The sequence below is a fragment of the Oncorhynchus gorbuscha genome, linkage group LG09, assembly GCF_021184085.1.
Source record: "Oncorhynchus gorbuscha isolate QuinsamMale2020 ecotype Even-year linkage group LG09, OgorEven_v1.0, whole genome shotgun sequence".
Classification (NCBI taxonomy): domain Eukaryota; kingdom Metazoa; phylum Chordata; class Actinopteri; order Salmoniformes; family Salmonidae; genus Oncorhynchus; species Oncorhynchus gorbuscha.
The window spans coordinates 68582165-68608185 of record NC_060181.1 but is presented as its reverse complement, the minus strand read 5'-3'; the positions used below and the strand labels follow the sequence as shown (position 1 = coordinate 68608185).

At 45.0% G+C, this 26021-nt stretch overlaps 1 protein-coding gene across 29 annotated transcripts in view; it reads right to left on the bottom strand.

The window, feature by feature from the left end:
- The window catches only part of clasp1a (cytoplasmic linker associated protein 1a), a 96448-nt gene that overhangs the window by 30514 nt on the left and 39913 nt on the right, over positions 1–26021 (bottom strand). For 28 of the 29 annotated variants that reach the window (XM_046363242.1, XM_046363239.1, XM_046363246.1 and 25 more), the window contains exons 8-11: positions 20112–20182; positions 603–826; positions 333–425; positions 57–202 (exon numbers count right to left, since the gene is read on the bottom strand). In XM_046363242.1, coding sequence (XP_046219198.1) covers positions 57–202; positions 333–425; positions 603–826; positions 20112–20182 — 534 coding nt within the window. Of the gene's footprint in view, positions 1–56; positions 203–332; positions 426–602; positions 827–17472; positions 17622–20111; positions 20183–26021 lie in introns of those variants that run through there. The other variant, XM_046363260.1, reaches the window with a different exon arrangement.

The following is a 26021-nucleotide window of genomic DNA, read 5'->3' as shown; positions in this document are numbered from 1 at the left end:
ACTCTTCTTGGTGTGGAAGACTGAGGTTGAAAGCCGTTTTGGCTGCAGGTCCTTACCCCAGTGTGATGCAGGCCTCTCGTACCACCTGGGACCTCAGGTCTTTAGCTGACAGCTTGAGAGGGGCCTCCAGCAGACGGAGCTGCTGAGGGAAACTATCATAGTCCAGGGCTCCAGCCACGAGCAGAGAACGCACCTTCTTCAGCTAGAAAAAAAAAAAGGAAACACAAAGAACTATAATACGCTACAAACGTCGTGTCTTGCTGCAAGAATTTACAGTACGAGGTGCTGAAAGGTTCACTTAGAGACGGATCATTTGTGTGTGTGGTCCTTACGGCGACGACTCTGTGCTCCCAGTCGTTTTTGTCGTCAGATAGAACCTCCCGAACCTTGGAGAGATTGTCCTCCATATCTCTGTTGGAGTGGATCTGGAGATGTACAGAAAGACAAGGGCAGGAGTCAGACTGGGGTTGACGGCAATTCAAACTGTAAACCCACACACACACACACACACACACACACACACACACACACACACACACACACACACACACACACACACACACACACACACACACACACCGGCGCCTATCTGTGCAGGTTACCTGGATAGTAGGAACCTCTTCAAAAGCCTTGATGAAGTCCTCCTCATCAACAGCACCTGCAGCAGCATCTTTAGCAGAGATCTTGCCGGGTCCGGTGGCAGAGCTGGGCCTGCGGACAGAAGCCACAGCTACAGCCCTCCTACCACTGGGGGGCGCCTTGGAGGACGATGCAGAGGAGGAGGACCGGCCCCCGTCCACAGAGTCCTCATCATCAAAGTTCTTATCTGCCAGGGGAGAGTGAGAAGAAGTGGTGTTCATTCATTTTGATGTCATCTGCAGTGCTGAGTGTAGCTAGCCCATGTCATCTGCAGTGCTGAGTGTAGCTAGCCCATGTCATCTGCAGTGCTAGCTAGCCCATGTCATCTGCAGTCATCTGCAGTGCTGTCAAGTGTCATCTAACTAGCCCATGTCATCTGCAGTGCTGAGTGTAACTAGCCCATGTCATCTGCAGTGCTGAGTGTGCTAGCCCATGTCATCTGCAGTGCTGAGTGACTAGCCCATGTCATCTGCAGTGCTGAGTGTAAGCTAGCCCATGTCATCTGCAGTGCTGAGTGTAACTAGCCCATGTCATCTGCAGTGCTGAGTGTGCTAGCCCATGTCATCTGCAGTGCTGAGTGTAACTAGTCCATGTCATCTGCAGTGCTGAGTGTAACTAGTCCATGTCATCTGCAGTGCTAGCCCATGTCATCTGCAGTGCTGAGTGTAACTAGCCCATGTCATCTGCAGTGCTGAGTGTAACTAGCCCATGTCATCTGCAGTGCTGAGTGTAACTAGCCCATGTCATCTGCAGTGCTGAGTGTAACTAGCCCATGTCATCTGCAGTGCTGAGTGTAGCTAGCCCATGTCATCTGCAGTGCAGTGCTAAGTGAGTGTAGCTAGCCCATGTCATCTGCAGTGCTAGTGAGTGTAGCTAGCCCATGTCATCTGCAGTGCTGAGTGTAGCTAGCCCATGTCATCTGCAGTGCTGAGTGAGTGTAGCTAGCCCATGTCATCTGCAGTGCTGAGTGAGTGTAGCTAGCCCATGTCATCTGCAGTGCTGAGTGTAGCTAGCCCATGTCATCTGCAGTGCTGAGTGTAGCTAGCCCATGTCAACTGCAGTGCCAGTGTCATCTGCAGTGCTGCTAGCCCATGTCATCTGCAGTGCTGGAGTGTAGCTAGCCCATGTCAACTGCAGTGCTGAGTGAGTGTAGCTAGCCCATGTCATCTGCAGTGCTGAGTGAGTGTAGCTAGCCCATGTCATCTGCAGTGCTGAGTGAGTGTAGCTAGCCCATGTCATCTGCAGTGCTGAGTGTAGCTAGCCCATGTCATCTGCAGTGCTGAGTGAGTGTAGCTAGCCCATGTCAACTGCAGTGCTGAGTGAGTGTAGCTAGCCCATGTCAACTGCAGTGCTGAGTGTGCTGCCCATGTCATCTGCAGTGCTGAGTGTAGCTAGCCCATGTCAACTGCAGTGCTGAGTGAGTGTAGCTAGCCCATGTCAACTGCAGTGCTGAGTGAGTGTAGCTAGCCCATGTCATCTGCAGTGCTGAGTGAGTGTAGCTAGCCCATGTCATCTGCAGTGCTGAGTGAGTGTAGCTAGCCCATGTCATCTGCAGTGCTGAGTGTAACTAGCCCATGTCATCTGCAGTGCTGAGTGTAGCTAGCCCATGTCATCTGCAGTGCTGAGTGTAACTAGCCCATGTCATCTGCAGTGCTGAGTGTAGCTAGCCCATGTCATCTGCAGTGCTGAGTGTAAGTAGCCCATGTCATCTGCAGTGCTGAGTGTAACTAGCCCATGTCATCTCAGTGCTGAGTGCAGCCCATGTCATCTGCAGTGCTGAGTGTAACTAGCCCATGTCATCTGCAGTGCTGAGTGTAACTAGTCCATGTCATCTGCAGTGCTGAGTGTAACTAGTCCATGTCATCTGCAGTGCTGAGTGTAACTAGCCCATGTCATCTGCAGTGCTGAGTGCTGCCCATGTCATCTGCAGTGCTGAGTGTAACTAGTCCATGTCATCTGCAGTGCTGAGTGTAACTAGTCCATGTCATCTGCAGTGCTGAGTGTAACTAGCCCATGTCATCTGCGGTGCTGAGTGTAACTAGTCCATGTCATCTGCGGTGCTGAGTGTAACTAGTCCATGTCATCTGCAGTGCTGAGTGTAACTAGCCCATGTCATCTGCAGTGCTGAGTGTAACTAGTCCATGTCATCTGCAGTGCTGAGTGTAACTAGCCCATGTCATCTGCAGTGCTGAGTGTAACTAGTCCATGTCATCTGCGGTGCTGAGTGTAACTAGCCCATGTCATCTGCAGTGCTAAGTGAGTGTAGCTAGCCCATGTCATCTGCAGTGCTGAGTGTAGCTAGCCCATGTCATCTGCAGTGCTGAGTGTAGCTAGCCCATGTCATCTGCAGTGCTAAGTGAGTGTAGCTAGCCCATGTCATCTGCAGTGCTGAGTGTAGCTAGCCCATGTCATCTGCAGTGCTGAGTGAGTGTAGCTAGCCCATGTCATCTGCAGTGCTGAGTGAGTGTAGCTAGCCCATGTCATCTGCAGTGCTGTGTGTAGCTAGCCCATGTCATCTGCAGTGCTGAGTGTAGCTAGCCCATGTCAACTGCAGTGCTGAGTGAGTGTAGCTAGCCCATGTCAACTGCAGTGCTGAGTGAGTGTAGCTAGCCCATGTCATCTGCAGTGCTGAGTGAGTGTAGCTAGCCCATGTCATCTGCAGTGCTGAGTGAGTGTAGCTAGCCCATGTCATCTGCAGTGCTGAGTGAGTGTAGCTAGCCCATGTCATCTGCAGTGCTGAGTGTAGCTAGCCCATGTCATCTGCAGTGCTGAGTGAGTGTAGCTAGCCCATGTCATCTGCAGTGCTGAGTGAGTGTAGCTAGCCCATGTCATCTGCAGTGCTGAGTGAGTGTAGCTAGCCCATGTCATCTGGATTGTCACTGTTACACAAATACAAGCCGTTCTGTCACCTCTCCAGTTTTCCAGTTTACACGAGGGATTATGAATACAGGGAAAATATGATCCGGGAGATATGCCTCGACCAAGCCAGCATTATTTTAGAGCAGGCATCAATATAATAATAATAATTTAACAAGTGTAGCACTTTTCATTACAGAAAATAATCTCAAAGCTATATGTCTCAGCACGTAAAACAAATGCCCACAATTGACAATAATAAACCACTTTTAGGAACAAACCAAACATACAATAGGCCATCAGTCTGAACTAATATAGGCTCGTCTGTACAGATCACAATAGTAGTGATCATTCTGAAAGATAGCAAAACAACACTCACACTAAAAGACAAATAGCTCCATAAACAAAGCAACAGGCACAGATAGAAACGCCCCGTTCACCACTCCGATTTCCCTCCATGTCCCCCTCATCCTCCTCTCACAACCCTCCATTAGACTGCTAACCTGGAATTACCATGAAACTGATACATCTATCAGAGACAGAGAGACAGACAGACATTTGAGAAAGGCAGATCAATTGGGGGAAAGAGGAGGAAAACATTTGTAGAAATGTCAGTAGATAGTGTGAGAGGAATGGTGGAGAGAGAGAGAGACACACCACAGGAAGAGATAATAGCAGCAGGTTCTTACAGGCACAGATCTTCTTACACACCAGCTTCCTCAGCAGCATGATTTATGGCACAATCACTAAAGATTTCCCCAACCAGGCTTCTGCATCAACAGTGTGTGTGTGTGTGTGTCTGCATGACGCGTGCAGCTCTGATGACACGGTGCTAGACCAGCTTAAGCCCTTCTGGCCAAGGGTTAGCTGTCAAAAACAGCAGTGTGTGTGTGTGTGTGTGTGTGTGTGTGTGTGTGTGTTGTGTGTGTGTGTGTGTGTGTGTGTGTGTGTGTGTGTGTGTGTGTGTGTGTGTGTGTGTGTGTGTGCGTGCAGCAGGAGGATACTGGCAGCTCCTGCAGTGCCAGCATGGTGTGACATGTCCATAGGGACACTGACTCTCGACCACAGAGAGGGGGGGGGAGGGGCCAGCACCTGTGATGTCATCTCAGACCAATCATTGTTTACACAGGGCGTTGGGTGAGGAAAAACCAAAGAAACCTAGCCTGGTGGTCATTGGTCCTGGACAAACACTGTTTATAGTCCCACCGCTGTTATTTACACTGCATAAATGCATAGGAATGACATGTAAATTAATTGTTTGGCGCCACACCATAACACTATGAGAGCTCAACATTATGTTGGCTTTATTGTCCCCTGAAACCTGGTTAGCATGCTGTGAAACGCAGTAATCACACTGTCACCATCTCACCCAGCCAGAGATAAGAAGCTTTGGTTCTAACATAACATAATTCATCATGGATGAAATGATACATCGTTTGTCCCTTGAGTCTCACTGTATTCATCCACTTTTCGTTTATCTGGAGAAAGGTGGTGAACATGAAGCACATACTGGTGGTAGAAAACGTCTCTCTCATGTATACATACTCACCGCAGTGCTTTATCACTAGGACAGTGAGGATACACTAGTTATTAACCCCCGGCTCTCCAGTGAATTATGTGTTGAGTGTGGGGGCCAGCATTATCGTTATGAGAAGATAGTCAATACCGTGAGGACTGCGATTAGCATTATTGTACCAAAGACATCAGGAGGAGGCTGCAGAATGTGAAAAGGCTCAATCCTAATGTCAGCTTCGTCCAACGACGTCCATCTTATAGACGGCGCACTTTCCATTTGCTTTCCACTGAGGCCAGTAACATGACGATACCAGAGACAGGGAGGGGACTGCCGCATGTGGGATGGATCAATCCTTTGCTAGCAGTAATGTCATTGAGTGAGCATCTTCCATCCGTTTTTTTACTGATCGTTAAATTATCTGCAGAGAGGTTTTTAGAGAGCTGAAATAGAAACATTCCTTGAGACAAGATCCATGATGAATTTCACTGAATTTGAGCACAAGACTTATGGGATAAATACCAGCTCTAAACAGCAAGGCAATTAACCGAAAAACCTTTAGTGAAAGAGCAAAACACGATGATGCATTTAGTTTATTGATCAGAGCAGTCAGAGCAGCACTTGATCAAACGCTGACACAAATGTCGAGCTGATTTATACACACATAGGGACCAATTAACAAAGCCTGCAGAGACACGCGACTGACACACATGCCCTACGGGAACACACACACACACGCATCTGCCAACTCTGGGGGCAGTAGCCTGGGTGTTAGCTGTGTGCTTGGTGCCTGTGACAGAGCAGGGGTCGTGTTAGTGATCCACGTGGCTCGATGAGATCACGCCTGATCTGTCCAGTGATATGATTACTGTAAGCTGGACAGTCCTGTATGTAGGCTACTGTGTGCCCTGTATGTGGGCTACTGTATACATGTGCAGAGTATTACATATTTCCTGTGCTGAACTCTCAAAGGAAGAGAGTGGTGTAGCAGACAGGTAAGTTCATAAGTGTCATTGATGATAGAGGAAGTATAAAAGGTGATAATGTCATGGAGAGAGGTTGTCCTCTCTGGCTCCCTCTGCTGGTTGAGGTGAAACACTGCATTTTCTGCCCCTTTAGAGACGCATTCACATCATTGTTCGGCCCGATCTATCTTCATAGGAAGTTGTCTGACTGTGGTCTGCATCCTTCAGGAAGTTCAACGGTTCAAGTGTCCGCCGCACTGCAACAGTCTGACTGGGTTCCAAATGGCACCCTATTTCCGATGTAGTTAAATAAAGGTTAAATAAAAAGAAATAAAAAGTATTGCAATATATTTACATGTTTTATTTTTTTAAACCCAGACAACGCTGGGCCAATTGTGCGCCACCCTCTGGGACTCCCAATCACGGCCGGATGTGATGCACCCTGGATTCGAACCAGGTACTGTAGTGATGCCTCTTGCACTGAGATGCAGTGCCTTAGACCGCTGCACCACTTGGGAGCCCCATAATAGGGGATAGTGTGTCATTTTGGATGCATCCTCTCTCTTCCACTGTTAAACATCCCCAAACAGCACTGACCCCATTATGACTGCTGCTGGAATCTAGCTATAAAACAATATTGTGCAGGAAACTGCTAGCTAGAGCCAGACAACTACATGGAAGAGAAAATAAGCCAGGCGAGACAGTTCAGACAGACCAAAATAGCTCACAGTTCTCAGACTTCAGGAATGTTACTGAAACTTGGTTGACAATGTACTGTTCCGAACAGAGTTCTAAAGATAGAGAGGAGATGGAGGAAACAGAGAAAAGAGAGAGAATGGAGAAACAAAGATAGGATGATGAAGGTAGAGAGAGGGGGAAGTGGTTGCCCTGGTTATTATGACATTCTCTGAGAGGACTAATGAGGTAATGGTGGGCCATTCTCATGTTATGATTACTGTAAGGCCAGCATGACAAAAACTGTCATAAGAACTCACTTAGGGTGACTGTCATAAGCACAGAGTACAGCACACTATATTATGTGGCCACTAGCTGCAGGCTCCAGCGATTGCAGAAGCAGATGAGAATTCTAATTTCACTCCCCACCCAGCATCCTAACTGCAGTGCAGGCAGCACTGGTAGTCCCTGGGCCACAGATTCATATTGGGGGGATTTTTTAAACTCATGAGATGCTTTTTTTCTGTCTGTCCTAAACTGCGGGAGAGACTAAAGACACCCTGACACAATATATTTTATTTAGCTCCACCCAGGCCAGATTCTCCTGTCCTGTTCTGACTGTGTCAGGCTCAAGGTGCTCTGAGCACTCAGCTAATCTGGGGGGGGGGGGGGTTTAGCCTGGTCCCAGATTTGATTGTGCTGTCTTGGCATGGCAATGACCATAGGAGTTCGCTATACAGCACAAACAGATCTGGGACCAAGTTTACGGGAAAGTGTCATTCTGATTTCACCAACTCATTCCCACAAGTTGGTCTGTCAGTCTGCGAACCTGACACTCTAGCGAGCAGTTTAGAGAAGTATGAGGGCTAGAGGCTAATGGTTCAGCACAAATAGCAATGTTATTACAGTGATATCTCAAAATGTTGACGACTACAAAGAGCAAACAGGGACTACTCAGCCAAAACACTCTCCCCCATCCCTCGCTACTCTTAGGCACACAAACACGCATACACACACATTGTATACACACATATACAGTTGAAGTCGGAAATTTACATACACCTTAGCCAAATACATTTAAACTCAGTTTTTCACAATTCCTGACATTTAATCCTAGTAAAAATGTCCTGTTTTAGGTCAGTTAGGATCACCACTTTATTTTAAGAATGTGAAAATGTCAGAATAATAGTAGAGAGAATGATTTATTTAATCTTATATTTCTTTCATCATATTCCCAGTTGGTCAGAAGTTTACATACACTCAATTAGTATTTGGTAGCATTGCCTTTAAATTGTTTAACTTGGGCTTTGTGATGGCCACTCCAATACCTCGACTTGTTGCCCTTAAGTCATTTTGCCACAACTTTGGAAGTATGCTTGGGGCCATTGTCCATTTGGAAGATCCATTTGCGACCAAGCTTTAACTTCCTGACTGGTGTCTTGAGATGTTGCTTCAATAGAACCACATAATTTTTCTGCCTCATGATGTCATCTATTTTGTGAAGTGCACACGTCTGTCCTGCAGCCAAGCACCCCCACAACATGATGCTGTCACCCCCATACTTCACGGTTGGGATGGTTCTCTTCGGCTTGCAAGCCTCCCACTTTTTCCTCCAAACATAACGATGGTCATTATGGCCAAACAGTTCTATTTCTTTTTCATCAGACCAGAGGACATTTCTCCAAAAAGCACAATCTTTGTCCCCATGTACAGTTGCAAACCGTAGTCTGGTTTTTTTATGGCGGTTTTGGAGCTGCCTGAGCTGCCTTTCAGATTATGTCGATATAGGACTCATTTTACTGTGGATATAGATACTTGTGTGGATATAGGTACCCATTTGTTTCCTGCAGCATCTTCACAAGGTCCTGTGCTGTTGTACTGGTATTGAATTTAATTTCTCACACCAAAGTACATTCATTTCTTGGAGACAAAACGCGTCTCCTTCCTGAGCGGTATGACAGCTGCGTGGTCCCATGGTGTTTATACCTGCACACTATTGTTTGTACAGATGAACATGGTACCTTCAGGCATTTGGAAATAGCTCCCAAGGATGAACCAGACGTGTGGAGGTCTACAATTGTTTTTCTGCGGTCTTGGCTGATTTCTTTTGATTTTTCCATGATGTCAGGCAAAAAGGCACTGAGTTTGAAGGTAGGCCTTGAAATACATCCACAGGTCCACCTCCAATTGACTCAAATGATGTCAATTAGCCTATCAGAAGCTTCTAAAGCCATGACATCATTTTCAGGAATTTCCCAAGCTGTTTAAAGGCACAGTCAACTTAGTGTATGTAAACTTCTGACCCACTGGAATTGTGATACTTTGAATTATAAATTACATAATCTGTCTGCAAACAATTGTTGTAAAAATGACTTGTGTCATGCACAAAGTAATGTCCCAACCGACTTGCCAAAACTATAGTTTGTTAACAAGAAATGTGTGGAGTGGTTGAAAATGACTAACCTAAGTGTATGTAAACTTCCGACTTCAACTGTACCTCATGCAGCACGGTATAATAATAACCATGACTAAAGCGTTTGACAATTTTCTTCCCTATAATGCAGAGATTTGAAATACATGTGAATCTAATATTGGGACTAGGAAAAGAGAGAGGAAGAAGAGAATAGAGTTCTCTCATGATGTCATTCCTTGATAGCCCGCTATGGGAGGAGCTCACATTCACTCTGTTGCAATGGTAAAGTAACCATAGAACAGCTGTGACAAACCACTAAGTAAGACTCTTGGTTGAGCCTGTGTCACAGAGGACCAGAGCTCTTCTGACTGGTCAAACTCTGCCTGGTCAGCCAATGATAAGAGAGCACAAAAACTCTCCACTCCTTTCAATAAGAAACCACGGTTCATTAATGAAGGCCCTTCTGTGCTTGACATTACCTACTCATTAATTTTAGCCTAGCTGGGTGTTAGACTGCCAACAAAGTAAAAATGCTGTCCTCCGGAAGGTAGACTAATTCTGTCCCCAAGGAGCTGCCATCCCAGTGGGGTCTCTCCTACTTAAGGGCCATGATTGGCGATTACCTACATGGTTGCCAGGGTGAGCAGACAGGAATGAGCTAACCGCTGAAAAAGAGCAGAGGCAAAGTATTCATCCTAAAGTGTGGCCAAGTAAAGGGTAAATGTTTAGTGCTGTAGACGAGACTGTGTTAAAGTCAACAGAGTGCTGGCTCTCATCGTAAAGTACATCTCCTCTGCTTAAGAAACGCAAGTAAAGGCCTCTGACATTTTCAACCTCTCCCTGACCCAGTATGTAATACCTACATAGTTCAAGCAGACCACCATAGTCCTTCTGCACCAGAACGCCAAGGTAACATGTCTAAATGACATGTTACGGCCCCGTTGCACTCACATCTGTAGCCATGAAATGCTTTGAAAGGCTGGTCATGGCTCACATCAACACCATCATCCCAGACACCCTGGACCCACTCCAATTCAGATACCGCCCCAACAGCAGTCTCCTCTGAACAGTTGATGTTGATATGCGTCTGTTACTTGAACTCTGTGAAGTATTTATTTGGGCTGCAATCTGAGGGGCAGTTATACTAATGAACTTATCCTCTGCAGAAGAGGTAACTCAAAATTTTCCGGACTGACCGACCTTCATGTCTTAAAGTAATGATGGACTGTCGTTTCTCTTTGCTTATTTGAGTATTTCAAATATATTTTGATTTAACACTTTTTTGGTTACTACATGATTCCATGTGTGTTATTTCATAACTCTACAATGTAGAAAATAGTAAAATAAAGAAAAACCCCTTGAATGAGTAAACAGACGCCTCACAAGTCCTCAACTGGCAGCTTCATTAAATAGTACCCGCAAAACACCAGTCTCAATGTCAACAGTGAAGTGGTGACTTCGTGATGCTCGTCTTCTAGGCAGAGTTCCTCTGTCCGTGTCTGTGTTATTTGCCCATCTTAATATTTTATTTTTATTGGCCAGTCTGAGATATGGCTGTTTCTTTGCAACTCTACCTAGAAGGCCAGCATCCCAGAGTCGCCACTTCACTGTTGACCTTGAGACTGGTGTTCTGCGGGTACTATTTAATGAAGCTGCCAGTTGAGGACTTGTGAGACGTCTGTTTCTCAAACTAAACACTAATATACTTGTCCTCTTGTTCAGTTGTGCTCCCAGGGCCTCCCACTCCTCTTTATTTTCTGGTTAGGGCCAGTTTGCGCTGTTCTGTGAAAGGAATATAGTACACAGCATTGTACGAGATCTTTAGTTTCTTGGCAACATCTTGCATGGAAAAGCCTTCATTTCTCAGAACAAGAATATACTGACGAGTTTCAGAAGAAAGTTCTTTGTTTCTGGCCATTTTGAGCCTGCAATTGAACCCACAAATGCTCATGCTCCAGATACTCAACTAGTCTAAAGGTCAGTTTTATTGGTTAGTTAATCAGAACAACAGTTCCAGCTGTGCAGGGTTTTCTAATGATCAATTAGCCTTTTAAAATTATAAACTTGGATTAGCTAAAACAACGTGACATTGGAACACAGGAGTGATGGTTGGTGATAATGTGCCTCTGTACACCTATGTAGATATTCCATTTAAACAATCTGCCATTTCCAGATACAATAGTAATTTACAACATTAACCATGTCTACAGTATTTCTGATCAATTTGATGTTTTTTTTAAATGGACAAATTTTTTGATTTTCTTTCAAAAACAAGGACATTTCTAAGTGACCCTAAACTTAATGGTAGTGTTGTTGTTTTTCTAACACACCCCCCCTCTTTTCGGAGCTAAAAAAATAAATTTATTTCTACACACATTTTACATACATGGCACTGCTGTTAATGTTTATTATCTATCCTGTTGCCTAGTCACTTTAACCCTACCTATATGTACATATCTACCTCAATGACCTGTATATCCCAGCACATAGACTCGGTACAGGTACCCTGTGTATATAGAAGTGATTTATTCCTCGGGTTATTATTTTTCTATTATCTCTCTCTGCATTATGGGGAAGGGCCGTAAGAAAGGATTTCACTGTTAGTCTACACCGGTTGTTTACGAAGCACGTGACAAATAAAATGTTATTAGCAGGTTGTGTACTACTGTCACGAGGTCACCTATCAATTCTACCGTTGTACCCTTAAGCAGGGCAAAACTAGCTTAACTGTGCTCCTCTCAAATATGTGTTGTTTTAGTGTTGTAATAGGGATTTGATGGGAGCAGAAGATGAATTTCCAATGTAACAGCTGGACATAAAAGAAAGACTGACTGGGGCTACAGAGCATCCTAACAGTCAGGGTTAGGGGAAATGCTTAGTTATTTCTTCAAGTCCAGACAACATAGAACTTATTCTGAACCATGACATTAGCAAAAAACATTCAACAAAAAAAGATAAGGCCAGGCCTAGTTCAGACCGGGCAGTACACTAAAAGCTTGGGTTCAGGCTCTGCTATGATAAATGTGACACTAAAAGGGCAGATCTGAAAAGGGGGGGGGGGGGAAACAGGCTCTAAAATACCATGGACAGAAAACAAACAATGGCCATTTTGTGGGGGGAACTGTTATCACAGCACAGAGACACATTTGCACTGTGAGACACACTGCAGCCATTTCAATGGCCTGGGCTATATGACCTTATTATAACTAAACACATAGAAGTCAAACTTCACAGTTGCCAGTCTCTCTGCTTCACTCTCTCCCTTGTTCTCTTCATTTGCTTTCTCTCCCCTGCTCTCTCTCTCCCTTGCTCTCTCTCTCCCTTGCTCTCGCTCTCCCTTGCTCTCTCTCAGTCTGTCCGTCTGTCCGTCTACAGAGGAGCATAGTTCTAATGACAAGTCAATCAAAAAGGTTGAGATGAAAGACAGCAGCCATCTATCTGTCAGTGAGGAAGGCCATACAGCAGGCTGAAGGGCAACGCCAGTTAACCGAACACTGATAGAACTTTGAGATATCCCCCAGGTCTATGGCAAGACAGACAGTGATAGATCATGGATATTCTGTCACTGGTACTCCTATGGTTGTAGCAAGGGCAGTAAGAGGGGTCAGTGCATCAACTTTTCACCTAGGGGTCTGACTGGCACAGCCATAGCTTCAGCAACATAACGCAGTGAAATTATAGTCCCAGCGTTCTTTGTATAATACCCTTCTATGTTCATCTCATGTGTTAGCCTGCGGCCGGATATATATGTTATAATTTGTCTCATGCACCCCCCTACTGTCAAAGGCATTCATTTCCCGTTATCTCCCTGTAGGAAGCATAAACATGACTGTACTGGCAGCAGAGCAGAGTTCAGCTAATGACATTCAACAGTTAGTTAATGTGACTGTCTTAGGGCTCCAATAGTTCATGTGCAACTGAATTAAAGACTCAGAGCTTCATTTATTTCTGATGGCAGAGAGGTGATGATACGAAGGCAATGAGGCCGTGTGTTATGTAGCAGAAGCCATTTCCTCTGAGCAGGCAGCAGAGGGATGAGCAGAGAGAGAGTCACAGTGCATTGACTGCTGCTGTTAAGACTGTACACGTAGCAGCAGAGGGATGAGCAGAGAGAGAGAGTCACAGTGCATTGACTGCTGCTGTTAAGACTGTACACGTAGCAGCAGAGGGATGAGCAGAGAGAGAGAGTCACAGTGCATTGACTGCTGCTGTTAAGACTGTACACGTAGCAGCAGAGGGATGAGCAGAGAGAGAGAGTCACAGTGCATTGACTGCTACTGTTAAGACTGTACACGTAGCAGCAGAGGGATGAGCAGAGAGAGAGAGTCACAGTGCATTGACTGCTGCTGTTAAGACTGTACACGTAGCAGCAGAGGGATGAGCAGAGAAAGAGAGAGAGTCACAGTGCATTGACTGCTGCTGTTAAGACTCTGTACACGTAACAGCAGAGGGATGAGCAGAGAGAGAGTCACAGTGCATTGACTGCTGCTGTTAAGACTCTGTACACGTAGCAGCAGAGGGATTAGCAGTGAAAGAGAGAGTCACAGTGCATTGACTGCTGCTATTAAGACTCTGTACACGTAGCAGCAGAGGGATGAGCAGAGAGAGAGTCACAGTGCATTGACTGCTGCTGTTAAGACTCTGTACACGTAGCAGCGGCTTGTTTTGCATTTGAGACACACAAGTGACATCACACACAGTCCGATCAAATGAACACTGAAGCCGGGAAGAGATTTTTTGAAAACCAACACTGTTACAGCAGACAACAACAAACATACTTGATGAAAACTGTCTGAAGACCAGATTAGTAGGCCAAGCAAAAACCCAGTTGGTAACATGCACTGACTGTTTCCCCCGATGGGTGGCAAACCTTTAGTTACGCTTTGGCAGGACCGCCCATGCCCTGGCAAGTAGGTCCTGTAACCCTTACACAAACCTCAAAGACATCCATTCATTCATTACAAGGTCCACGTGGGCAAATTGGCTATTCACAGAATCCACTTGGTTGGCACCCTCATGGACAGAGAATGAAGTGGACAACGGGGACATTCACACAGTTTGTTTATGGTAAGTGATTTCAGACTCGCTTACTCGGTCTCTGGAATCAAAAACATAATACGTCATTCAAGATCCATCTTATCAAAACCAACAGTTGTATCTCTTATCTAATGAACAACATGCATGTCCATATTTATGCATCACATTTCCCAACAACAGTGATGGGGATATGATAGGGAGTCAGAGAATAAAAGCCATAACAAATGGTTGGTTTGAATGAACAAAGCTTCACTCTGTCCTTGAACTCTCTCTTTTATCCCCGTGGACACGTAGGCTACTTATCTTACATACTAGCACTGGAATTTGGAAGTCAATGAATGGGTACAGGTTATTCTCACCAGGCCTCTGGTGTTTCGTCCACCCTTCACACACACACACACACACACACACACACACACACACACACACACACACACACACACACACACACACACACACACACACACACACACACACACACACACACACACACACACACACACACACACCTGTCTAGGGTCTAAGTTACGTACACCCTGCCACCACCCCCACTCTGCCCCAGTGACCAGCACTGGAATGGTACTCTGCCCCAGTGACCAGCACTGGAATGGTACTCTGCCCCAGTGACTGGAATGTGACCCATATACAATGTGGACATTCACTCTAATGCAGCCTCTTGATGTAGCCTCTTGATGTAGCAAACAGGATATGAGATGTAGTGATCATATCCTGTCACTGTTAGTTTTGGGGTGGTTGTTACCTCGTACCCCTGCACATCGACTCGGCACTCCCCGTATATAGCCATGTTATTTTTTACTCGTTATTGTTATTCACTGTTTATTTATTCCTTGTGTCACTATTTCAGTTGTTATAATCTTTAACTTGAATTGTTGGAACAGGACCTGTCAGTAAGCGTTTTACTTTTAGTCTACATCTGTTGTTTACAAAGCATGTAACATTTGATTTGGTTGTCATGGTAACAGCAGGTCATGTGCATAAAAACCACTTCAGAGGAACATAAATCTGATCCGAGCGTCCAGACAGAGGTTGCATATGGAGGATCGGCTTTGTATTAGGATTCAGATCCACATATGGAGGTGGTATAAATCGGAAGTCAAAAGATCAGATTGCCTGTGTACATCTAATCTTCTCATTTCACCATAATATTGACCAACCCCGTCTGAAATTCCTAGCCGCTTTCAGCTCTCTGTCACAACAGACAAGATGGATTCTTCCAGGGAGGACCGAGGATCAACTGTGTGGTTATGTATTGACCCGGCCGTAGTCTAGCGTGTCTGACAGAGAAAGCTTTGATCAAAAAGCTGCTGGATGAAAATATGAGCTAAGCTTTTCCTTCCAAATACCTTCTGAATCAGGGAACAAACACAAAGCTTTCACGACAGGGTAAAAAGCAACTTGACCTGATGCATGACAGCCAGCCCCATGAAGTTACCCAGTCACAAACACGCACAACAAACAACTTATGAGTCATTGACCACTGTTAAGTGCAGAGCTGTTTGGGCCATTGGGTGGTTGTCGCATTTTAAGAGAGCAGAAAACAGCACTAAATTCAACCTGCCGTCTTCCGTCACCACAGGGAGGAAAGACAGAGACCGCGGTGAGCCATCTTACCTGAGCAGGTCAACGCACCAGGTCCAACACTCAGCACAAAACTGACTGAACTCTAGTGTTTACATAACAGTACAGCTATTAAACAGATTCTCTTCAAAAGGGCTCGCCACAGTGATTTCACAGTTTGCTTCTCGTTCCAGAAATTCTGCCGCAGAAAAGTAAGTAGAACTACTCAGAGACCAACGCAAATGATGCTCCGTCGAATCCTTTGCGTAGACCGTGTGGAGCACTTAACACTTCTTTATGCTGCACAGAGCTGCAGCATCCAGTGTGTGTGTGTGTGTGTGTCGCAGCTTGCACCGTGCGATCCTCAGTTCTTTTGAATCTTAATTCCATCTCTGGTCTTTGTTACCAGTCTCTTCCACTCCTTTAAAATGTCCCTTTCAAGAACCTCTGTGAACACACACACACACACACACACACACACACACACACACACACACACACACACACACACACACACACACACACACACACACACACACACACACACACACACACACACACACACACACACACACACACACACACACACACACACACACACACACACACAGCGCTCCCAGTCAGCACTACAACACTAGCAGTAGAAGGTGAGGCGTGTGACTCATAACAGGTACATGGTCTTAACTGTGACAACAAGGCAACAACTGGTGTTCTGCTTCCTCAGAGCTGAGCCTTGTGGGAAAGACAAGCAGGCCATCTCCAGTCTGCAGTGTTTAATATACACACCCACCCACAGGACCGTGTAGGAGACAAACAGTCTTAACATGAGCTAACGTACCATGGAACCCCAAGGATTTAACACAACAAGGATGCTTTCTAACCAAAGCACCAGCTGACTCATTATAGTTCCAGCATAATTCACAGTGAGTTGGCTCAGGCCCATCACCCAGGCAGAGTTATTAATAACACCCCAATGAGAGCCATCCTTCAGTCCTCTCACTGCATTATGTATATGACTTGTATATGAGAAATGTCCTGCAACAAAAATAAACAAAAACGGTTTTACACAGACGTCACAAAGTGTTGGGGGCACTGCAGCCTCCTGTTGTGAAGAGGGAGAGGGACATCTTGGAGGAGACCTCAATAAGAGATCTTTACCCGAGGTAGGCTATTAAACACATGTTAGTTAAAGTGCCCTCAACACTGCTTATCGAACAGGATGATCTGAGGTTAGACACAGGCACAGTGAGATTGAGCCGTGACCGACGACGCAGCATCGCCAAAGCAGCAGAACACAACAACAGACTCGTGAAGCAGCAGGCTGAGGGGGCGAAACAGTTCCTACATTAAAACTGCAGGGAGGCAAAGAGGCGTGAAACACAATGTTTAAAATGTTAGCAGTGTGATATAGGCTATATAAAACTACACGCCAAAACAGTGGTCTGTTTTATCATAATAACAACCCCCAGAGTCAGAATGGCTCACATAGTAAGTAACAACAAATCCTTCTCTAATCAGAGTGCTGGAATACAACAGCCCACCGTCTGGACAATATGAACTGAGCATACAATCTCAAACTGGTACATTGTCTCACAAAATAAATAGGAAAAGGGTTAATATGATTTTCTCTCCCTTGCAAAACACTGCCCCCCCCCCCAGTAGCAACTCTAAATAGGCCAGGAGAGAGAGAGAGGAAAGAGAGAAAGATGGAAGGAAAAGCTCTACAACCATTAGCACCTGAACCAGAGTCCAGTGTGTTTTGCCCTTGACATTAAAGAGTCCATCCATGCTCTTACCTTCCCCAGTTGTCATAGTGCAAAGCCTTCCTTCCTTCCACGCAGAGAGAAGAGTGAACCGTCAGGGAGAATGTTGCTTTACATCTGCGTGTCTCTCTCCCTGTTCTCCTCTCTCCATCCCCTCCCTTTCCTTCATCCTGTTCTAGTCTTGTGACTACTGCACCCGATACCGTTGCCATACCTCTCCCTCATCAGAACAAGAGGCTCAGGCTGCAGTGGCCCCCTCATTTTGCAGAGGAGTAACATTTGGGCTTTCAGCTGAAAAACATTTCTCCAACCACTTTGGCATGAGATTTAACAGAGACCCCATGGAGGGTGAACATACAGTACGACAAGCAGCACAAACCAAATCAATAGATGGCTGCTCTGTCTGTATCTTTATCTCATAAGTGTATCATCAACAGTACCTAGAAGCCTTCTGCAAGAGTCATCTGGAGAGTTAGGCCAAATCACAATGTAGCAATGTGACATCACTGTACGTTTTTATGAGATTCCAGGCCACAATCAGAAAGTAGCCAAGCGCCCTACATATCACAACCTTTCACCTCTCAGGGAGGAAAGCCCAGTGCTGACACCTCAGGAGTCAGGACAGTCCAAACATCATATTCCATCATCTCTCTATCCAAGGACGATTCATTGCTAAAGCTCCTATTTCATGTGAACTGAACTGGAGCATGGTCTACTCGCAGCATATGTATGATTATAGATTACGACTAGAGATAGAGATTCAATAGGTTTCTGAAGTGTGCTCTTGTGGAGGGAGATACTGTATACGTTTTCCTCCTGACAGTAGAAGAAGTACTCCGTCTCCTTGCTCTAACCAAACTGGCCCAGGGAGAGGGAGACAAATGTTTGGGCATGCAATTCAGAACATTATTTATAACGACTCCAACAAACAATCAATGCCCATTCCTTTGGTTTCAGTCCATTAGCCACATTTCTACTGTGTTCCTTTGGGGTGATACAGCTGGTTGAGGAGAGGCTGAGGTTAATCTCGTCCGAAGGAAAGGAACAGCTACTCCTTCAGTTCACTGACTAGCTGAGAGCATTCTGACCCCAATCTGTGTCTCCAGGCAACGGCTAGCGGGCCCACACAACGCTGCACAGCACAGGGCCATGGCAGTACTCATTCGAACACATTGCAACAACAACAAGCATCTCTTATTGGCCAAGTTCAGGTAGTCCCTCCCGGTTTCAGTCTGTTTGGTGCATAATGAATATGACCCACGTCTCTACAACAAAAAGGCCCTCATTACATGTTGTGTTCTGTTGACTGCACTCCTGTCCTCTGCCATTTACGTACCCACAGAAACTATTTCCCTCAGAGTGGAGAGCTGAGCTCCTTGTTGCAAGCTAAGGGGAACATCTTAGTCATCGCCTAATTTGAGCAGCAGCGTTAGGGGAGAACAAAACGACAGCGCCAAGTACATAATGAACAGTTTAATAAGTGTCATGGAATGAATCTTCTATTACTTTTCCTTTTGCAATGAAAATGTCATCAAAACCGTGTGAGCCCGAAAGTAATCTGGAAATATGAGTTGAAATGGTGAGGGGGTGAAGCAACAAAGCCCTTACACTGAGAGAGGTGTCCTTGAACAGTTTCCTCCCTTTGTAAAGTTGGACTCTGATCAACACGGAGCAAAAGCAGACATGATGGATTGTTAATGCTGTGATGCACAATAAAACAGAAAACGTATGGTGAACTTAAATATAATATATTTACTGGGCTACTTCTCAGGGTGGTTAGATTGCCATGATAGATGTGTTGTCTCTCAGTAAAGTCCATAGTAATTGTCCTCGAGGGAGAAGTTACTGAGGGCATGGAAAAAGAGTTCCTAAATGCTGAGCAGCTTCCACAGTTCTCCTCAGCTCAGCCATTCTACCTGTCCTGCAGACAAACACTACACCCAGTCAGCTAGAATGTGATGGAGTCGGCGAGCCATTGCCCATGACACTGCAAAGAGAACTCACAGCTCTGCTTATACACCGACAGTGAACACTGAAATTTCTATTAAACACATAGGACAGTCTTACGCGCACACACGCACACACTGAGGGAATGCGACATCTGAGGCCCAGAGGAGCCTGCCCTCCTGTGGGGAAACTCCTCCACTCAAGCCCCGGATGTCCGTCTGGCCCTCAGGCCTCCTCTCACCAACACGCTAACCCACACACTGGCATGACGGCTGAGTGGACCTAACATGGGCAGGAGACAGCCAGGCCACAAAGGTGCGAACAGCAAGGGGGAGGAAGGAGAGGACAGAAAACAAGTGGTGAGAGAGGGGGAAGAGAGAAAGCTGAGGAACGATTGAGGAGTGAGTGAGAATACAACCGTAGGAGAGAGGAACTCCATTTCTAAGCATAGCAGCCGACAGAGTCACGTGTAAGACTGAGAGAGATGGGGTAGATCTCCTCATTGCCATCACTGCAGAGCCCTCTAGCTTCATGAGAAACTGCTTTCAGCTTAGTCAACATCAGTCAATAACACCGTATGTGGAGTCCTTCAAATAGTTCCAGAAACTAGAAGCGCATACAAAATACACAGGAACAGGAACGAGAGAGGAACACAGGAAGCAATCATAGACAAACACCTCGAGAAGCCATGGTAAAAAACATGAATCAACAGCTGCATCACTCACCTGAACCGGAGGATGGGATCATGTTCCCAGATCTTTGTACTTCATCAAATCGGCTGAAGATTACATTCAACCTGCAAAAGGAGAGTTAGAGGGTTATATTCAACCTAAGAGATTGAGGAAAGGAAGAGAAAAGAAGAGAGAAAACAGGTCAGGAAACAGAGAGAGAGACAGGAAGATGAATCACAGAGACTCACTGATTCAACAGACTGTATTGATCTCCACCTGTCAGAGAGAACATTTCCCCCTGGCCTGCTCAGAAGGGTGGAGAGCCAAACTAGACCAAAAATAGACTAGGGACGGGGGGGACGAAACTCAATACAGTTACATATTGGGATGTTATTCGTGATGATTTCGACAATATCGGAATGGAATTGTTACACAAGTTGGCTGTACCTGCACCAAAACGCCTGTATTTTTCCTTCATAGCTTGTTCCCCATCTTCTTTTTAAATAGGGAGCCAATTTGTTTTCCGCACATTTATTTCAATGACAGATCAAAGCTCAATTGTCTTATGGCACTCTGGTCCCTCTACTGCAGATATATGGTGAGCAATATGTTTGGAACATCAAATCGCAATCAAAATCTAAGTATCAAATTGCAATATATGAAGAATCGTGAGAATCGCAATACATATCGTATCGGCATCTACACCACGGTTCAAAAGTTTGGGGACACTTAGAAAAATGTTGTCCATTAAAATACATCAAATTGATCAGAAATACAGTGTAGACATTGTTAATGTTGTAAATAACTATTGTAGCTAGTTGCAAGTATGTTAGCACAGCTGAAAACTGTTCTTCTGATTAAAGAAGCAATAAAACTGTCCTTCTTTAGACGATTTGAGTATCTGGAGCATCAGCATTTGTCGGCTCGATTAGAGGCTTCATATGGCAAGAAACAAAGACCTTTCTTCTGAAAATCGTCAGTCTATTATTGTTCTGAGTAATGAAGGCTATTCCATGCGAGAAATTGCCAAGAAACTGAAGTTCTCATACAAAGCTGTGTACTACTCCCTTCACAGAACAACACAAACTGGCTCTAACCAGAATAGAGGAGTGGGAGGCCCTGTTGCACAACTGAGCACTAGTGCATTAGTGTGTCTAGTTTAAGAAACAGACGTCTCACAAGTCCTCAACTGGCAGCTTCATTAAATAGTACCCGCAAAACACCAGTCTCAATGTCAACAGTGAAGAGGAGACTCAGATGCTGGCCTTCTAGGCAGATTTCCTCTGTCCAGTGTCTGTGTTATTTTGCCCATCTTAATCTTTTATTTTTATTGGCCAGTCTGAGATATGGCATTTTCTTTGCAACTCTGCCTAGAGGCCAGCATCCCAGAGTCGCCTCTTCACTGTTGACGTTGAGATTGGTACTATTTAATGAAGCTGCCAGTTGAGGACTTGTGAGACGTCTGTTTCTCAAACTGGACACTAATGTTTCTGACTTTCTGACTCATTGCTTTGCAGGTCTCCATACCCTCGACATAACTGTTTCTGTTTTTGTCCTGTCACTCTAGAAGTGCATTGTATTACTAATTAGGCATACAGTGATTTACCGTTCTCGTTCTCAGAGAGAAACATTGTAGAGTTCACTTCTGAGAAACACGTTTTGGTTTATTTCATAATCATCATTTACGAGTATAAATGTTTTCATTGTCTTTTGTTTGGAGTGCTTTGTTTTTCTCCCAGTCATTTTGGCTGGCAACATTTTTATTTATCAGCTTTTCATTATATTTTTTTATGACCAAAAAGACAACAATTACCGGCTAACGGAAACCCTGATGTGGACACACCCCAAAAACAGAATGGTGTGGGCATATAGCAATTCATACAAAATTTAAATCAGAGTAGATTGCTGATTGGCCAGCTGCTCCACCTCAGGAGGATGACATCATCCTCTATGAGGAAATAGCAAGCATTTTTGAGAGACCATTTTTAGGTGTTTTTTTTTTAAGTGTTTTTTTTCCCTCCAATTTATGCTTTGGACACAAATACAAAACACAAAATAGCATGAGTCAACAACATTATGTGGGTAACAGAACCTTATTTGAATTTTAAAAGTGAGATTTTCACTGGACAGTGACTTTAAATCACATTCATTATATCGAACTGTGGAAGACTGAGGTATTCAAAGCTTTATTAAAAATGTTGAATCAAATAAATAAAAGGTATTTCGCAGGAGGAATCTCCTCTGAACATATGGATATGAAGGCTTAGTTAGTATTTAACTGGATCTAACTAATCTCCATTGTAATTGCTCATGGATCTCTTGGAGTAAATGGATTGAGAGTGTGACTACAGACAGAAGGAGGGCACAGGTGGCCACAAGAGAGCCTCAGCACCCACCCTGGCCTACACCCCAGACCAAATCTAATCATGGGCAGAGGAAGCACTCCTAAAGGGAGACCAAATAAGCTTACCCTCTTCACGTTGCCTTTATAAAAAGGCATCTCTTCCCTTTGGGTCTGGGAAATAGTTTTGCAATACTAGCTAAAACAATGAAGAGTGGTATGATAACTAATACAAGGACCAAAAATGGCAGCAGTAAGCTAAATGGGAGGGGGGGCAATCAGAGAGACAGATGGCTCGGTCAGAACAGATGTTCCCCTTTAACTCTCGAACCACAGAGACAAATGGGAATTAATCAATCTGCTTCCCTATCCCCACTCAACCATGCAGGCACTTAGCTGGAGGCCAGGCTGAGTCATCACAATTGTCCCCATCACACCCACTACCATCATGATTAAATACTGTGGTATCACTTGGTATCATATCACTGAGAGACTTCAAGGGCAACTGAAGAGCCTCTGTGGCCAAAACTAGCCTATCGCAGGCCTGCGTCCTAGCTCTCCTCAGTAGCTGTTCTCCAATGAGGCATCACGATACAGTGGACGGTCTAATCCAATAACAAGTGTATTGGTGTATGGATTCATTCAATAAAGACTGACGTCTGGCTACAACACTCTATCCCTTCCCTACAGCCAATCCACAGGCAGGCTGGTGCGGCAGCGGTAACATTATATATTACCCATGGTGCTTCACTAATTGGAGGTCTGACAGCCACAGTGAAAGGGCAGCTAGCTAGCTTGTGGTTATGGTGGAGTGTTCCTTTATTAAACGCTGCAGGCCAGGGCAGAGCTCGTGGAGGGGGATCAGTAGATTATGACCGCTGATAGAAGACACTAGACAGCCATTCTGGGGTTATGGTCTGAGGCTACCAGAGGATATGAGGCTTTATGTGGATAGCTGGACACTAGGGACAAATGAAATGATCAGCTTTCAGGGAGGCACTGCAGAAAAGTGAGACGATCATTTCCCGAATGCACTTTTGATTGAAAGATTCTGTATTGTCAGTGTTATACAGTAATATTGAATGAAACACATCTAACACTTGATATCAACAGATCCTTTAGCTTAGGTTGTTTCCTTTACACGAGACCAACACCTCCTCCACATTGGTCTGGCCTACAGGGTTCTGGCCTACAGGGTTCTGGCCTACAGGGTTCTGGCCTACAGGGTTCTGGCCTACAGGGTTCTGGCCTACAGGGTTCTGGCCTACAGGGGCATTTCTACAGGGTTCTGGTCGACAGTGTTCTGGTCTACACAGTTTTGAGTGTTCTGGTCTACAGTGTTTTGACAGTGTTCTGGTCTACAGGGTTCTGGTCTACAGTGTTTTGACAGTGTTCTGGTCTACAGGGTTTTGACAGTGTTCTGGTCTACAGGGTTCTGGTCTACAGTGTTTTGACAGTGTTCTAGTCTACAGGGTTCTGGTCTACAGTGTTTTGACAGTGTTCTAGTCTACAGGGTTCTGGTCTACAGTGTTTTGACAGTGTTCTGGTCTACAGGGTTCTGGTCTACAATGTTTTGGTCTACAGGGTTCTGGTCTACAGGGTTCTGGTCTACAGGGTTCTGGTCTACAGGGTTTTAACAGTGTTCTGGTCTACAGGGTTTTGGCAGTGTTCTGGTCTACAGTGTTCTGGTCTACAGTGTTTTGACAGTGTTCTGGTCTACAGTGTTTTGACAGTGTTTTGGTCTACAGTGTTTTGACAGTGTTTTGGTCTACAGTGTTTTGACAGTGTTTTGGTCTACAGTGTTTTGACAGTGTTTTGGTCTACAGTGTTTTGACAGTGTTTTGGTCTACAGTGTTTTGACAGTGTTTTGGTCTACAGTGTTTTGACAGTGTTTTGGTCTACAGTGTTTTGACAGTGTTTTGGTCTACAGTGTTTTGACAGTGTTTTGGTCTACAGTGTTTTGACAGTGTTTTGGTCTACAGTGTTTTGACAGTGTTTTGGTCTACAGTGTTTTGACAGTGTTCTGGTCTACAGTGTTTTGACAGTGTTCTGGTCTACAGTGTTTTGACAGTGTTCTGGTCTACAGTGTTTTGACAGTGTTCTGGTCTACAGTGTTTTGACAGTGTTCTGGTCTACAGTGTTTTGACAGTGTTCTGGTCTACAGTGTTCTGGTCTACAGTGTTTTGACAGTGTTCTGGTCTACAGGGTTTTGACAGTGTTCTGGTCTACAGTGTTTTGACAGTGTTCTGGTCTACAGTGTTTTGACAGTGTTCTGGTCTACAGGGTTTTGACAGTGTTCTGGTCTACAGGGTTTTATAATAATAATAATATATAATAATATGACAGTGTTCTGGTCTACAGGGTTTTGACAGTGTTCTGGTCTACAGGGTTTTGACAGTGTTCTGGTCTACAGGGTATTGACAGTGTTCTGGTCTACAGTGTTTTGACAGTGTTCTGGTCTACAGTGTTTTGACAGTGTTCTGGTCTACAGTGTTTTGACAGTGTTCTGGTCTACAGTGTTTTGACAGTGTTCTGGTCTACAGTGTTTTGACAGTGTTCTGGTCTACAGTGTTTTGACAGTGTTCTGGTCTACAGTGTTTTGACAGTGTTCTGGTCTACAGGGTTCTGGTCTACAGTGTTTTGACAGTGTTCTGGTCTACAGGGTTTTGACAGTGTTCTGGTCTACAGGGTTTTGACAGTGTTCTGGTCTACAGGGTTTTGACAGTGTTCTGGTCTACAGGGTTTTGACAGTGTTCTGGTCTACAGTGTTTTGACAGTGTTCTGGTCTACAGTGTTTTGACAGTGTTCTGGTCTACAGTGTTTTGACAGTGTTCTGGTCTACAGTGTTTTGACAGTGTTCTGGTCTACAGTGTTTTGACAGTGTTCTGGTCTACAGTGTTTTGACAGTGTTCTGGTCTACAGGGTTCTGGTCTACAGTGTTTTGATAGTGTTCTGGTCTACAGGGTTCTGGTCTACAGTGTTTTGACAGTTTTCTGGTCTACAGTGTTTTGATAGTGTTCTGGTCTACAGTGTTTTGATAGTGTTCTGGTCTACAGTGTTTTGACAGTGTTCTGGTCTATAGTGTTTTGACAGTGTTCTGTAGGCTGTTGAAAGGATCAGAGAATGTGTACAATAAGCACTTTAAGATGAAATGGAAGAGGCCTTTAAATTAGACCACACCCCTCTTTTCCTTTGTTGTTGGCTACAGTATTTGCACAATAACCTGGGGGTGGGGCTGAGGTGTGTGTCCTACCCTCCATACACACACCGCCTCCCACTCTGGGAAGTGTTTACCTGATCAATGCACATTGTTTTTCACCTAAGAAATAAAATTCCTTTATTCTGCTTCTGTGTTTTTAACTATGATCACAACCTAACACCCTAACGCCTTGTGCTGGGAAGGCTGCTGAATCAGCACTATACCTGACCCATTTACACACTCGGTACAGTAAGAGGGAGAAAGAAGTATGAATAGTGCTGGGGGAGAATGTGAGCGAGAGGACGGACACACACACACACACACACACACACACACACACACACACACACACACACACACACACACACACACACACACACACACACACACACACACACACACACACACACACACACACACACAC